General features: G+C 41.0%; 1 protein-coding gene across 2 annotated transcripts in view; it reads left to right on the top strand.

Moving 5' to 3' along the window:
• Nucleotides 1-17,050, top strand: part of LOC122554393 (cytochrome P450 4B1-like) — a 62,306-nt gene that overhangs the window by 36,656 nt on the left and 8,600 nt on the right. For both annotated transcript variants that reach the window (XM_043699327.1, XM_043699328.1), the window contains exons 6-8: nt 2,813-2,964; nt 5,798-5,904; nt 12,717-12,907. In XM_043699327.1, coding sequence (XP_043555262.1) covers nt 2,813-2,964; nt 5,798-5,904; nt 12,717-12,907 — 450 coding nt within the window. The remainder of the gene's footprint in view (nt 1-2,812; nt 2,965-5,797; nt 5,905-12,716; nt 12,908-17,050) is intronic.

Genomic DNA, 17,050 nt, shown 5'->3' with positions numbered 1-17,050 from the left:
AGTTCAAATTATGACATGTATGCAAAAGGGTAATTCTTCTACGGCATCTGCTTTAACTTATGATCTGTATCCCTTTAATGTGATCAACTTCAGAGCTATAAACAAAGCAGTGCCCCTAATGGAGAAAAGGTACACATCAAGTCCCAAATGTGGTCGTGTGACAAAGAAGCCGTAACACCTCTCAGACACTTTGTTTGCTGCTCTTCAGGAATTTCTATTTCTCCTGCTTGGTCATTTGTCAAAATTGATCTAGATCAGTACAGAAAGGTCAAGATGATGGAATACACCTGGCTTTGGGATTTGCCCCGCTGATTGATTTAAAATTGGAATCAATATAATCCTGAGTAAGAAGGGTAGAAAATTCCAAAACCTAACAGAGGATGGCGTGTGCTTCCTTGAAATTCTTGTAGATAGGTTTTCAAAACAACAGTACACAGAAGAGGTGAGACATCTATTATTTTCACAAATGCCTGAGAGGTATGTCTAGACAAATTAGTCTTGCCTAACAAATCTTTGGACATTGTCGTAGAAAATGAAGGAATTGATGAATGATCATTTTATGTTCCTTGCTGGGAGGTGAGTCATATTGGCAAGGCCGTAGCTTATTTCCCATCCTTAACTACCCTTGAGAAGGTGATGGTAAGCCTCCTTTTTAAACTACGGCAATCCATCTGTACAGCTACACCCACAATGCCCTTTATAAAGGGAGTCCTAGGTTTTAGATCCAGTGACTGTGAAGGAATGGCAATGTAGACAAGCCATGATGTCCTGTGACTTGGAGAGGAATTTTCAAATGCATCTGCTGCCTTTGGCCTTCCTGGTGGTAGAGGTCATAAATTTGAAAGATGTTGTTGAAGGAAGCTTGGCATCTTGCTGCCGTGCGTCTTGTCGAGGATACGCACTGCTGACAGGATGTACACTGACAGTGGCAGAAGTGAATGCTTAAGGTAGTGGATTGGGTAACAATCGAGGCTGCTTTGTCTTGGATACTGTCAAGTTTCTGACTGTTGGAGCTTTACACATCCAAATAAGTGGCGAAGATAACATCGTACTCCTGACTTGTGCATTGTAGATGGTGCGCAGGATGTTGGAGTCAGAATTCCCATCCTAAGAGCTGAATGAAAGATGCAATATGGTCCAACACAATTTATTTGGATTTCCAGCTTTTAATGGTCATGTATCATAACCTTTTAAAGGATAATGTGCATTTGTAACATTATAAGCAGTTGGATTTAGGATGAAGGAAAATGGACAAAGGTAACATCACAGTGATTTTGTTCGTCCCACTGGATTGCTATTTACACTATCCAACAAAAATACAAAGAATATTCACGGCATTCACAGAGAAGATTTTAAACTTAAGTTTGACTTGTCAAAGTTTATTTTGACTGATTTTTAACAAATCCAAATTAGAGAAAGAAGGTCTGTTACTAAAATTTCAACCACTGAACTTTGGAGCCTCTTGCAAAGTCATAATCTTTTAAAGTTGTTTCTTTAATAATCAACCAAGTTTGCTGATAAAAAAAAATAAACTCTTCTGTGGATATCTTGTCAAATTTGAATTCCTTCTATTGAATATAACAGTTGAATCAAATAAATTTGTTAGTTTAAAAGTTGCAAAATAACAAACTGATAATTCTCTGCTTTCTGGATAAACAGGGAAGGTAATAGTTCAGGGAACACTTCATCCCCATCACCCACACCTCAGGTTAGTGATCACTCAACATTGAAAAGACAGGCCAATGAGGGAGCAGTGGCATCACTGCTAGACAAAGACTGAGACTATTTCCAAAAGAATTAAATCCTATTCCTTGTCCCACTTCCATCAACAATTCCATATCCAACCCACAGCTTGGCAGTCCCTGGAGATGGGTGTCAATCAGAGCTGGAGGTAAGTTCAGACTTATTTTCTTTGATCCCTATTGAAATTGCTGCACAGTCCAATCTAAATCAAGGTAGGAGTTTCATGGTGAATGATAGACTTTAAGAAATGTAGTGGAACAGAGGGATCTTGGAGCTCAGGTTCACAGTCGTAGCTAGATAGGGCAGTGAAGAAGGCTTTTGGCACACTGGCCTTCATCAGTCAGGGCATTGAATATAGAAGGTGGGAAGTTATGTTGTAGTTGTACAGGCTATCGGTGAGGCTGCACTTGGACTATTGTGTTCAGCTTTGGTCATCTTGTTAGAGGAAGGATGTTATTAAACTGAAAGAACGCAGAATAATTTTACAAGGATTTTGCCTGGATCCAATGTCTGAGTTATAGAGAGAGGTTGGACAGGCTAGGACTTTTCCCTTTAGAGCATATGAGACTGAGGGAATTCTTATAGAGGTGTATAAGATCATGAGAGGCATGGATGGGGTGAATGCAGTCAGTCTTTTTCCCAAGGTTGGGAAAGTGAGAACTAGAGGGCATCAGTTTAAGGTTAGAGGGTAAAGAATGAAAAGGAACCTAAGAGGCAACTGTTTTACACAAAGGGTGATATTCATGTGAAATGAACTGCCAGTGGAAGTGGTTGAGGTGGGTACATTAACAACATTTAAAAGGCATTTGGACAATTACATAAATAGGAAAGCATATGGACCAAGTGCAGGGAAATGAGGTTAGCATGGATGAACATTTTGGTCGGCATAGACCAGTTTGGGCCAAAGGGCCTGTCTCTGTGCTGTAGGACTCAATGATTCTAAATCATTATTCACAAACTAATGAATATCAAATGTGATGTCACTACTAACTTTTAACTGATGACATTTTAATTGCATGCTGTGTGACTGATTATGAACTGAATTTCAAGGACTCTCTCGATTTTCCAGTGACAGTTCATATATCAAGGCTGTGTATGAGCTCTGCTTCCTCGCCAATCAGCGGTTCAGAACCTTCCCGTATCACAATGACCTTATTTACTATCTGAGTCCACATGGATATCGTTTTCGGAAAGCCTGCAGCTTGGCACACCACCACACTGGTAAGTGTAAGGACAGTGGCACAGACTAACAATGATCAGTTAAGTTCATTGTGAAGTTTATCCAGTTTAGTGACATGCCAAGTGTTGGTTTTAAATGTAAACAATTCTTGTCATTGTTTTCATTCTCAGCAAGTTAGATGGATGATCTGTGAATGATGCGGGAAAACAAAAGGAATTGTTTTTCAGATTTACGAGGAGATGGGGAATGTTAGGTTTTATGGCAAGTGGTACAGAAAATCCAAATGGAAGTCGCTGGATCAAAGTGAATTCAAAATTCAACCGGGGGGGAGGTGAAGGGGTGGGCAATTGGTCGGAATGGACGGAGAGAAAGTTGAAGTAACCCCTGCTTCAGTTGAACTGATATCTGATTCTGTGGTCTGCAGTCAATTTACTAAATGACATTTAGAATGGAGAAAGTCAGGACAAGTATTGAGCCAAGGACCCAAAGCCAGTTAAGGGTCTCATTACACTGCTGACATTTTGCAATTCGCAATGGGGTGGGTGTGAGGAGTTTGGGGACAGCAGGGTGGTGCTGATGTACGACATTTGGCCCAGTAAAAGCTGGCAATTTTCCTGTAGACGTGGAGGATTTCCTGTCTAATTGTTTATCCTGTGACCCACATTTGGCAAAAAAGGGTGCCCCTGTGGAAACATTCCCCCATACTTAGCAATTAGTCCTTTGAATTACATAGAATTACATAACATGCCCTTCGGCCCAAAAAGTCCACACCAACCCTCTGAAGAGTGATCCACCCAGACCCATTCCCCTACCCTATTATCCTATATTTACCCCTGACTAATGGGCAATTTAGCATGGCCAATTCACCCAACCTGCACATCTTTGGATTGTGGGAGGAGACCCACACAGACACGGGGAGAATGTGCAATCTCCACACATCCTTCCCCTCCCCATCTATCAAGCAGTGTCTTTTGACTGGCCCCAGTGAGGCCATTCCACTTACCTTCATCTCACTGTTCAGTCCCACCAGTGACCACGATGTGGCGCTGCTGTCAGTGATGAGCTATTGGCCCTCCAAATGGATGAACTTAACTTTTGGAAGCCAAAAAAGAGAAAATGCTGGAAAATCTCAGCAAGTCTAGCAGCATCTGTAAGGAGAGAAAAGGGCTGACGTTTCGAGTCTAATTGACCCTTTGTCAAAGCTTGAGCTTTGACAAAGGGTCAATTAGACTCGAATCATTGGCTCTTTTTTTTACGGATGCTGCCAGACTTGCTGAGATTTTTCAGCATTTTCTCTTTTTTGGTTTCAGATTCCAGCATCCGCAGTAATTTGCTTTTACCTTTTGGAAGAATGCCATTTAGTAAATTGACTGCAGACCATAGAATCAGATATCAGTTCAACTAAGCAGGGTTACCTCAACTTTCCCTCTGTCCATTCTGACCCCTTAGCCACCCACCCCTTCACCTCCCTGCCCCACCCCACACTCGCCACCACTCACCTCCCCCTCTCCTCGAACTTCCCTCACTGCCATTGCCAAAGAAAAACAAACTTCAGCCTACAGTGAACAAATTGGAGCTCCTGATCAATGGAACTATAGTATTCGGGTGACTAAGGAGTGTATTGTAGATTGATTGGAATGATGCTAGGTTTCAGACTGGAAAACCTCAGACTTTTTATCAAAAAATATTATACATGTAATGTTATGGGTTTTTTAAAGTATGAATGATTTTCAAAATGGATAGAAACAGACTATTTCCTGAGCTGAACAGTCCAGAAGGAAGTAGTGTAGATATAATGTTAGAAAGTTAGGAGTATAAGGAGTATAAATTACTGATTGAAGCAGGAATAATGTCAATATTTAAGAACAGGTGGTTGAAAGGAAAGGTGATAGGTAGGAATAAACTGTACACATGAAATGAAGATGTAAAGAGTAATTATTAACATGAATGGGTTGAGCTGAATGCCATGCTTCCATATTAAATTTGTGTGACATGATTTTCTCTGCTTCCAAATTTGCAATCCTTCACATAAGAGTGTTTGATGTTGACACAATAGTAAGAACTAAGATTTAGGAGCTGGAGTAGTTTATATGGATCTTTGAACCTACTAGCTATTCAGTATTCAGATGTTCTAAATCAACTCCACTTTCCTCATGCCTGTTGATTGTTCTTTACAGACAGAAAGAACATGTGCACACACTGCATGTTTTCAACTCAACAAGATAGTTAATGGTCATTATCTGGCCCACTTCTCAGGGAAATGCCTCAGCCAGTCAAGGTCAACCTGCTTAGTTTAAAATTATAAAGCACCTTATCAGTTATCTGTCAGTCATCATCTAACTGGTGCTTTCTTCATTGCAAAAACTTTACCAATCAGAGTCCACTTGCCAAACAATCAGTACTGTTCTCTCACTCGATACAATTGTTGCTTTCCCTTTATATTGTTGTTTCTTGCAAATTGTCCGATGCATGTAAGGTGAAAAGCTTTGGCAAAACATGCATTTTATTTTCAGAAATACATCAAATTCTGTACCAGGGACCCAGGTTCGATTCAGGCCTCGGGCAACTGTCTGTGTGGAGTTTGCACATTCTCCCTGTGTCTTTGTGGGTTTCTCCGGTGCTCCGGTTTCCTCCCACAATCCAAAGATGTGCAGGTTAGGTGAATTGGCCATGATAAATTGCCCATTGGTCATGGGTAAATATTGGATAATAGGGTAAGGGAATGGGTCTGGGTGGGTTACTCTTCAGAGGGTTAGTGTGGACTTGTTGGGTCGAAGGGCCTGTTATGTAATTCTATGTAATTCAATTCTACGTAATTGCTTATGAAATAATTTATACGTACATTTAGTCCCATTGAAACTTTCTGTTTGACAGAGGAAGTGATACGGCAGAGGAAAGAAATGCTGAAAAATGAGAAGGAATTGGAAAAAATCAAAGATAAGAGACATTTGGATTTCTTGGATATTCTACTTTGTGCAAGGGTAAGTCTTTGTATGTGGTAATAGTTAATTGTTCTAACTAACCATTTGGCAAATAGTTTTCAACCAGTTTTAATTAAGTTTTGTTATGAAGTTTGCAGTAGTTTCAACTGTTCTCTGCAGTCATGTTGAAGGATATCTCAACAGTACTCCTGCCAATTATGTCAAGCATGCTCATGATCCAATTTAAAACTGTGTACAGTGTACTTGGAGACATGTTTTATTGTGGCACAGTGAACAGAGTTGCAGTTTGTAGTGAGATCTTAATCTCCAGCAAAGTCTACAAGGAAAGGTTGGTGACTGTCAACTCACCACCCCTCTTAGGCCTGCAGCTGCCTCTAAACAATAACCAAAGAAACTCTCAGAAGGAAACAAGAGTTCACATGTATCCAGACTAGGGCAGTCAATTTTTAGCATCAGCTTGTTTATTCATAATGGGAAACCATAGCATGAACTCTCAACACCCAGTCCTTAAAATAATGCTCTTGCAAAAGCGTAAAGGCATGTTGTACTTGTCATACATCAGTTATTTAGATTCCCTACAGTGTGGAAACAGGCCCTTCGGCCCAACAAGTCCATACCGACCTTCCGAAGAGCAAACCACCCAGACCCCATTCCCCTACATTTACCCCTTCACCTAACACTATGGGCAATTTAGCATGGCCAATTTACCTAATCTGCACATTTTTGGACTGTGGGAGGAAACCGGAGCACCCAGTGGAAACCCACGCTGACATAGGGAGAATGTGCAAACTCCACACAGACAGTTGCCCAAGGCGGGAATTGAACCCGGGTCTGTGGCGCTGTGAGAGCCGTGCCACCCCCATTTACCTCACTGTTAATATTTGTGTTGTTTCATTATTACTTTTGCGAAATGTTCACAACATCAATCTTAAACTTTACCCTCCTGCAGATAGATATCAAAATAATTTGAGCTGGTATGATTTGGTTCAGGAGCCAGGAGTGTTGGGAATTTCTCTATTTTTGTCAGTTCCAAATCAGATTTGCTCAGTTTATTCTCAACTGGTTTCTCAGTTTAATTAGCTATGATGCAATTTCACCTTTTTGTGATTGAATTGTGCTGCACATAACCAGATCTTTGGATCATCTTCTTGTTGACAAGCTGTCGCCAGTGGGGTGCTGCAGGCAATAGTGCTGAGGACCTCAACATTTTATATAAATGGCTTAGGTGAAGGGACCAGATGTATCATAATTAGTTTTGTTGATGTCATAGTGATAGGTAGAGGGCATGAAGAGTCTACAGAGAGATTTGGCTAGGTTACATGAGCACAGAAGAAAATGACAGTGGGAAATTGTAATCTTGTCCACTTTGACAGGAAAAACATATAGAAAAACAGTAAATTATTTAATTAGCGAAAGGTTGTAAAACTTTGTGATGCAGATGGACCGAGGTATCCTTGTACATGAGTCACAAAAAATGTTAGTATGCAGGTACAACAAGTGATAAAGCAGTCAGTTATTCCATAAATGAAATATATCACTACACTCGTACAGAGTTTGCTGAGACGAATCATGCAGTGATGTGTGCGGTTTTAGTCTCGTTACTTGACAAACAATTTAACAGCAGTAGAAACAGTTCAAAGAAGTTTCACTTGACTGATTCATGGGATGAAGACCATAAGCTATAGGAGCACAATTAGACCATTCAGTCCATCAATTCTGCTCTGTCATTCAACCATTGCCGATGTTACACCATTGTCCTGCCCTCACCCCGTAGCCCTTGATCCCCTTATGAATGAAGAACCCATCTAGCTCTGTCTCTGATACACTCAATTCCTTGTCCTCCACAGCCTTCTGCAGCAATGAGTTCCACAGATTAGCTACCGTCTGCCTGAAGAAATTCCTCCTCATCACAGTTCTAAAGCGTTGTCCCTTCAGAGGTCATATGACTCTTTGTCCTTTGCGTCCTGGTCTCTTCTACGAATGGAAACATCTTCCCCACATCCACTCTATCCAGGCCTCTCAGTATTCTGTAAATTTCAATGATATCCCCTTCACTGTTGTAAACTCCCATCAAATACAGACCCAGGGTCCTTAACCATTCCTCATTTGACAAGCTCTTCGTCCCTAGGATCATTCTTGTAAACCTTCTCTGGACTCCCATCCAACACCAGGGCATTGTTCCTTAGATATGGGACCTAAAACTGCTCATAATATTCCAAATGCAGTCTGACCAGAGCCTTATAATGCCTCAGCAGTACATTTCTGCTCTTGTATTCTAGACCTCTTGAACACTAATATTGCATTTGCTTTCCTAACTGTCAACTGAACCTGCATGTTAACATTAAGACAATCCTGAACTAGGATTCCCAAGTCTTTTTGTGCTTCAGCTTTCTGAAGTCATTCTCCATTTAGAAAATAGTCTCAGCCTCTCTTCTTTTTACCAAAGTACATAACCTCACAACTTCCCACATTGTACTCGATCTGCCACTTCTTTGTTCACTCTCCTAGCCTGTCACAGTCCTTCTGCAGTCTCCCCATTTCCTGACCCTCCACCTATCTTTGTATTGTCTACAAACCTAGCAACAATGCCCTCAGTTCCTTTGTCCAGATTGTTAACGTATAACATAAATAGTTGTGCTCCCAACACTAATCTCTGCAGAACTCTAGTAGTCACCAGCTGCCATCCTGAAAAAAAACCTTTAGCCCCACTCTCTGCCATCTGCCAGTCAGCCAATCCTCTATCCATGCCAGTATTTTGCCCCGATACCAGGTTTCCTTATCATATTTAGCAACCCCCTGTGGGCAGCTTGCCAAAGGCCTTCTGGAACTCCAAATAGATAACATCCTTTGTTTAACTTATTATTTGCTCATCAAAGAATTGTAACAGATTTGTCAGGCATGACCTTCCTTTGACGAAGCTTGCTGATGCAGCCCTATTTTACCATGCACTTCCAAGTACTCTGCAAACTCATAATGGACTCTCAAATCTTACCAATGACCAAGGTCAGGCCAACTGGCCTCTGTTTACCTGACTTCTGCTTCCCTCCCTTCTTAAACAGGGGTGTTATATTAGCCATTTTTCTTGGACTCTCCCAGACTCCAGTGATTCCTGACAGATAACTACCAATGCCTCCACAATCTCCTCAGCTATCTCCTTCAAAACTCTGAGTTGTAGTCCAATTGGTCCAGGTGATTTTTCCAGTTTCAAATCTTTCAGCTTCCCCAGCACCTTCTCCTTAGTGATGGTCACTACACTCCCCTCTGATCCCTGACTCTCTTGAAGTTCTGGTATGTTGAAGACTGATATAAAGTACCTATTCAGTACCTCCACCATTTCTTTGTCTCCCATTACTACTTCTCTTGCCTCATTTTACAGCAGAATAATGTCTGCCAAAGCTTCTTTCTTACCTTTTATGTATCTAAAAAATGCTTATAATCTGATTTTATAGCTAGCTTACCCTCATATTTCATCTTCTCCACCCTTATTGCATTCTTAGTTATCCTCTGTTTGTTTTTAAAGGTTTTCCAATCCTCTGGCTTCCCACTAATCTTCACTGCATTGCTTTTTCTTTTGCTTTTATGCTGTCTCTGACTTCTCTTTAGTAGACAAACAGGAGGCTAGAAGAACACAGGCAGCATCAGGAGGTGGAGAAGTCAACATTTCAGGTGTAACCCTTCTTCAGGACCTGTCTGTTTACTTTGGATTCCAACATCTGCAGTTTTTTTTGCCCCTGACTTCTCTTGGTAGCCATGGTTACCTTATCCTACCCGTAATATGTTTCTTCTTCCTTGGGATTTTTGACTAATCAGCCAACCATAGCTCCATCTGTACAAAACCCCTTGGCTCCAGTTTTTCCATAACTACACTTCAACTCCTACTGGAACCAGCAGCTCTGCAACCAATGTTTACAATGACTATAGGGTTAATTGCTTTCAAAAGATTCAGTAATACTCCAGAAATCCTTGGGTTAAAACCTGTTATTTTCTCACATCAGTCCACAATTCAAAATACAGAGAAATAAAAAGGCAGTCTTTAAGCCAGATTTCTTGTGATTTAAACAACTTTACCCAATATCCTTTCGGTTTTCTCTGAAATTAAGAGTAATCACAGCTTTGCCATTTCCTTATTAATGAAATCTCTCATCACTGAAACTATCACTGTAATATTTTTCTGTACCCTCTCCAAAGTCTTTAGGACCTTCCTAAATTGTGATCCTCGTGTTGGGGCGGAATGGCTAAATGAATCACTCAACACCCAGAGTCCATTTCCAGCACCAATGTGGTTATTGATGTTACATTGCTGGGAAGAAAGCCTCTAAGGTTCCAAAATAAAGGAAAAACATAAGCTTTTATATATTTCTTTACAGCTCACGTGAGCATGTACAAACCAATTGCAAACCGATCGTGTTATTGATTGTTTACATCAACATCCAATCAAGTCAATCATGTGACTGCATTATCTGTTGACAATGTGGAGGTGTCAGTGTTGAACTGGGGTGAACAAAGTCAGAATTCATGTGACACCAGGTTATAGTCCAACTGGTTTATTTGAAATGACAAGTTTTCGGAGCATTGCTTCTTCATCAGGTGACTTCACCTGATGGGGCAGCGCTCCAAAAGCTTGTAATTTAAAGTAAACCTATTGGACTATAACCTGGTGTCACGTGAATTCTGACTTTATCTGTTGATGGACAGTTATAGGTCTTGCCATGTTCTCATGATGTTAACCAGACACCCTTAATACCTATCCTTAGGCTTTCACAATGTATTTTATTCAACCGCATTCCAATACTGCCGACTTCTGCACATGTTATTCAGTCCTCTCTGGTAAGAAGCTGGGGGCTTCTCCCTACTGTCTGTCCATAGGAATTCAATTAAATCTGTTAATGTCTGTTACATTTATATGTGATTGCAGTCATCTAAGGGATCTTAATTAATGTTAGTCAAGTGTTTCCCATTCTAACCCATAATAAATACTAAACTTTGAATTAGCTTGCATATGGGGCTTGTCTCTATGCTTCTCAAGTTTGTCCATTATCACCCTGTCTTTGTGTAAACAGTGGCGACATTTTTTCCTTCTTAATAAGATCCCGTTGTGTGATTGTTAACGCAATGCTTTATATCTTATCTGGTTGCTATGAATATGAAGGCCATAAGTCTGACTGTGTAAATGACTGCTTCAGCGAACAGTCTTCTTTGGTCATTTTTTTGTCAACTAAAACCATGGCATTTTATGTTAACTAAGCACCATGGGTGACCCTACTAACACTTCGCATGACCATCCCCAAGGCAGACTTTGGGACAGGCAGCAGCGAAAAGTGGCTGAGCAGAGGCTGATAGCTAAGTTCGGTACCCATAGGGAGGGCCTCAACCAGGACCTTGGGTTCATGTCACATTACAGGTGACCATCATTGCACTATAAACACACACACAGACTCATGTATATACAAACACGCACGCAGACAATCACACACACTCCTATAGAAACATATATTCCCACACTCGCACATGTATCCTCTCACAGACTTAGACCACTTTACACTCTCACAGACATATACACTTTCTCTCTCAGACACTCACAACCCCCCAACAGACAGGGAACACAGGGGGCTAACACCTTCAACATCTTATCTGGCTGACACCAATTGTTACAGTTAACCTGGGAATGTAACTTTTAAAAATAGTTTTGTGATTTACATATGAAAGAAGTGAAACTATTATGGTCGTTCTAACAGATGAGAAACTCAACAAACAATCAAGGTAATTTTCAATGTATAATTTCAGTTACATCACACTGTAAACTTTTGCTATAAATTCTGAAAATTGTGTACTCCACAACCACCTGATGAAGGAGCAGCGCTCTGAAAGCTAGTGCTTCCAATTAACCTGGTGTTGTGTGATTTTTAACTTTTTAGAACTATATGCAACATATACAATTCTCCTTTTCTCTGGCACTTGCTATCTGTCTAAGGAGGATTGGAGTATTATGTCCAGAGCCTACAAGTTTTTCTCCCTGTTGTTTATTCCACTGAGTGAGCACAAGATATTCTCAGCTACTGGCATAAGACAGAAAGAAGTATTGTAGACCATTTAGCCCATCGAGTCTGTTGTGCTTTTTAATGAGATCGCGGTTGATCTGATAAGCTTCAACTCCACTGTTCTGCCTCTTCCCCATTTCCTCTTTGTAGTTTTCACCAAATATATTAAAACATACTCAGTCTCTTTACAACAACTTCAATCACATACATATAGTATACATAAAAAGGACCAAAATTAGACCACTCACCCCTTTGAAACTGTTCTACTATCAAATAAAAACATGACTAATTTGATTCTGCCTGCTCCCTGTAACCTTTGACTTCCTTATCAAATTTTGGGTGCAAATTCTTCTGCACCCATTGCCACTCAAAATCTTTGTTGAGTATTGCTTCAAAAAAGGAAGTGATTTCTGCATATTGCATACACTACTGGCTATAATTCCTTGGTTTACAATTTCTGGAGTAAATATGGTCAAAAAGATTTCAGAAGGAAATCTCCTGAATGTGTTTACAATTTGGCTATAACCAACAGAGGAGATTGTCCCCATTGAATAGCGTCCAGAATGAACGAATGTATGTGTTATAGCTGGTGAAACATCAGTACTGAAAACAACAAATGCTGGATATCACAGCAGGTCAGACAGCATCCATGGAGAGAGAGCAAGCTAATGTTTTGAATCTAGATGGCTCTTCATCAGAACTGGTGAAACATCAGTGCTGTTTAAGGAGTTTTTCTTGCCCTATCTGTTCAAAAATCCTGATTGCACGTCAAGGCTGAGGTTCTATCAAAGGGTGCTTAATGTTGTTCTGCAGGATGAAGATGGAAAAGGATTATCAGATGAAGAAATTCGTGCAGAGGTGGACACATTTATGTTTGAAGGCCATGACACTACAGCAAGTGGAATCTCCTGGCTCTTGTATTGTTTGGCCCAACATCCAGAACACCAGCAGAAGTGCAGGGAAGAAATCCAGGAGCTTCTGGAGAGCCACGAACAAATAGAGTGGTGAGTTTTAATCCAATCTTGCTTTTTTTTTGTGGTTACGTGACACAGAATCTACTGCAGTTAGTGAGACTTGGAAGTCATTGTGTCAGAATGATTCTGCAGAATTTCTTTTGGCCAGTAAACAGCCGTTGTGGGTGGGTTTGGCTCCAGATTAATTTCCAGCATTCAATACAACACTTCTCACTTGCAAAACACAGACTACATAACTATTGCTGCTTTGATACTTTCGTAATTTTGTATCTACCTGTGCTGCTGAAACCAATTGCACCACTGAACGATTGCTTTCATTATTATGTCTTAATTTTGTTCTATTTTTCTATGATAAACACAGCTGGTGTGGTCTTTCAAATGAAACATTGAAAGTAAAGCATGCCTGCTTTCATAAATGGATGAAAAAGATCCCATTATATTATTTAAAGAGTAGGAAATCTGTGCGTCATGTCCAAATATTATTATTTGTCACTGAAAGATTATTACCAAAACAACAGGTTATCAGGATGTTATCACATTGATATATATGCAAGCTTGTTGCATGCAGTTTGGCTTTTTTTAATCACACGTGGGCTGTGAGGGTTACTGACTACGTCGGTGTATGTTGACCATCCCTAAATTGCTCTTCAGAAACAATGATGAGAGTTGCCTTCTTGAACCGTTATAGGTATACCCATGTGCTATTAGGAAGAGAGTTCCATGATATTAAACGAGCAAAAGTGAAAAGTTGGGGCCATGGTCTGAAATCATTGTGTGCGCCTTGATGGGGAATTTTCAGCTGGTGGCGATCCCATTCATCTGCCTTTGATCTTCAAGGTGTGGACTGGGGGACAAAGATAAAAACCTGAAACATAGCTTGTCCTGCTTCTGAGATGCTGCCTGACCTGCTGTGCTTTTCCAGCACCACACACTCAACACCAGAATATAGTCCAACAGATTTATTTGGAAGTACAAGCTTTCAGAGCACTGTTACTTCATTAGGTAGCTGTGGAGCAGAATCACAAAATGCAGAGTTTGTAGCAAAAGATTACAGTGTCACGCAACTGAAATGATATATTTAACAGCAAACTATGTTTGGACACTGTAATCTTTTGCTATAAATTCTGTGTCTTCTGATCCTGCTCCACAGCTACCTGATGAAGGAGCAGCACTCCAAAAGCTACTACTTCCAAATAAACCTGTTGGACGATAATCTGGTGTTGTGTGATTTTTAACTTTGATCTTCAAGTTGGTGGAGATCATGGGTTTAGAAGATATTGTCGAATGAGCATTGATGAATTGCTGCAGTGTTTCGTGTGGACGGTGTGCACAGTTGCTGCTGTTTGCCAGTGGTGAAGGGAGTGAATGTCTACGATGGTGATGGGTGCCAATCAACTGAACTCCTTTTTCCTAGATGGTATTCATCATTTGTGTTGTTGGAGTTGTCTTCATTTAAGAAAGTATAGAGTGTTCCATCACACTACTGATTTGTGACTTGTAGCTGTTTGACATGCCTTTGGGGAGTCATGAGTTCCTTGCCTCTGACCTGTGCTTGTAGTCACAGTATTTAAATGCTGTTCCAGTTTAGTTCCAATTCAATGCTAAGTCCAGGAATGGTGCCAATGGGGGAATTGGAAGTGATAATGCCTTTGAATGTCATGGGGAGGTGGCAATGTTCTTTTGTTTTGGAGATCACTGCATGGCATTGTGTCACACAAATGTTACTTGCCACTTATCAGCCCAAGCCTGGGTATCATCCGGGTCATGCTGTGTACGAACAGTACTCCCTTACTGTCTGAGGAGTGAATATCCCCACATCTGACCTTAAGATGGCGAGAAAATCATTGATGAAGCAGCTGAAGATGGTTGCACCAAGGACACTACCTTGAGGAACCCCTGCAGAGATATCCTGCAACTGAGATGACTGATGTCTGACAACCACAACCATTTTGCTTTGTGTCAGGCATGACTCCTAACAATGAAGAATTTTCTCCTGATTTTCATTTACTTTGCTGCGGCTCCTTGATATCATATTTAGATAATGCTGCCTTGATGCGAAGGGAAGTCAATCTCCTCTCACCTCCTGAGTTGACCAATTTCTTAATAGGAGCAGAAGCCACCTGGCTCTGGTGGAACTCAAATTGAGCACTAGCGAACAGATTAAGGCTAGTAAGTAGCATTTGAAAACACTATCATCAACTGCTTCTGTTGTCCTGTTGACAGTCGACTGTGGACTGATGTGGTCATGTGGATTTGTCCTGCTGTTTGTGCAAAACACCTACATGAGCAATTTGCTACATTCCTGTATGGTTGCCAGTGTTGTAACTATATTACAATGAATTGGCTAGAGGTACAATTAATTCTGGAGCACAAACCTTCAGTACTATCCATTTCCATCATCAAGCATGTGGATGTTTGTGGAACCCTCTTCCTTTAAGTTGTTTAATTTTCCACTACCATTCATAAGTGAATGGCACAGGACTACAGAACTGATCCATTGGTTGTAGGATTGCTTAGCTTCAATACTGTTTGCTTCGACTCTTTGGCATGCAGATAGCCCTATGTTAGAGCTTCATCAGGCTGACAGCTAACTTTTGCCTGCTGCTGCAGGCTCTCTTGCACTCTTCTTTGAACCAGGGTTGAATCCCTAGCTTGTAGTAGTGGTAGAGTGGGGAAAATGTCAGGCTGTTGATAGGCCAGTCTGTAGGACAGCTCTCTAATTTTTGCACAAGTCCCAAGATGTAAGGAGGACTCTGCAGGGTCAAGTTGGCTGGTAATTCCAAGTACCCTGGCTAATGCAGGGTTCATCTGGCTTCATTCTTTTCAAACTTTGTAGCTATTTAATTAAATTGAGTGACCTCCAAGGAGAGTTTTGTAAGTCAACCACAGTGCTGTGGGTTCACAAATCAAGAGATGAGGTCACCAGTCTTGTGAGAAAACATCTTTCAATGTTCATGTGAACAGAATGGTAATGGTATTGCAAAACTAATATAAGAGCAATGAAATTCATATTTAAAGGAAACCGTGGGAGACATTTTGAACTACTCCCCCACACATCATGGTGGATAGAAGGGCTTAAATGAACAAATGTACAAAAAGCCCTGTGAACTTCCCACTTCTACTTTAACCACAGTGTGTTTGAGAGTCGTCCAAGTAAGTCATGATTATAGTACGTCAGTGTAATTCTCTTCCACAGATTTTGGCAGCCATTTGAATTTGCTGCTTGTGATCCAGAAGGAGCAGGAACACTTCCTCATGGACTCTCAAGCCAATCTTCTGCTGAGATCAGCCACTTGGCAAACCTGCAACCTCTCCTTGTTCTCTATCCCCATGATTGTCATAGAGTCATAGAGATATGCAGCATGGCAACAGACCCTTCAGTCCAACTCGTCCATGCTGACCAGATATCCTAACCTAATCTAGTTCCATTTGCCAGCATTTGGCCCATATACTTCTAAATCCTTCCTATTCATATACCCATTCAGATGCCTTTTAAATGTTGTAATTGTACCAGCCTCCACCACTTTCTCTGGCAGTTCATTCCATACATGCACCACCCTCTGAGTGAAAAAGTTGCCCCTTAGGTCCCTTTTATATCTTTCCCCTCTCACCCTAAACCTATGCCATCTAGTTTTGGACTCCCCAGCCCCAGGGAAAAGATCTTGTCTATTTACCCTATCCATGCCCCTCCATGACTTTATAAACCTCTAGAAGGTCACCCCTCAGCCTCTGACGCTCCAGGGAAAATAGCCTCAGCCTATTCAGCCTCTCCCTATAACTCAAATCCTCCAACCCTAGCTAAATCCTTGTAAATCTTTTCTGATCCCTTTCAAGGTTCACAACATCCTTCCGATATCATTGCAATTCTCTGACTAACTTACGATGTTTTCCATCTGCCTGGGAAAATCGCCAATGGTCCTTAGCTGTAACTGTTCACTGCCAGCTTTCATAGAACATAGAACATAGAACATAGAAAAATATAGCGCAGTACAGGCCCTTTGGCCCTCGATGTTGCGCCAATCCAAGCCCACCTAACCTACACTAGCCCACTATCCTCCATATGCCTATCTAATGCCCGTTTAAATGCCCATAAAGAGGGAGAGTCTACCACTGCTACTGGCAGGGCATACCATGAACTCACGACTTGCTGAGTAAAGAATCTACCCCTAACAT

This window comes from Chiloscyllium plagiosum, chromosome 11 (assembly GCF_004010195.1).
Source record: "Chiloscyllium plagiosum isolate BGI_BamShark_2017 chromosome 11, ASM401019v2, whole genome shotgun sequence".
NCBI classification, from domain to species: Eukaryota; Metazoa; Chordata; class Chondrichthyes; order Orectolobiformes; family Hemiscylliidae; genus Chiloscyllium; species Chiloscyllium plagiosum.
Note: the sequence above shows the minus strand (reverse complement) of the source record. Positions and strands in the feature narration are given on the sequence as shown.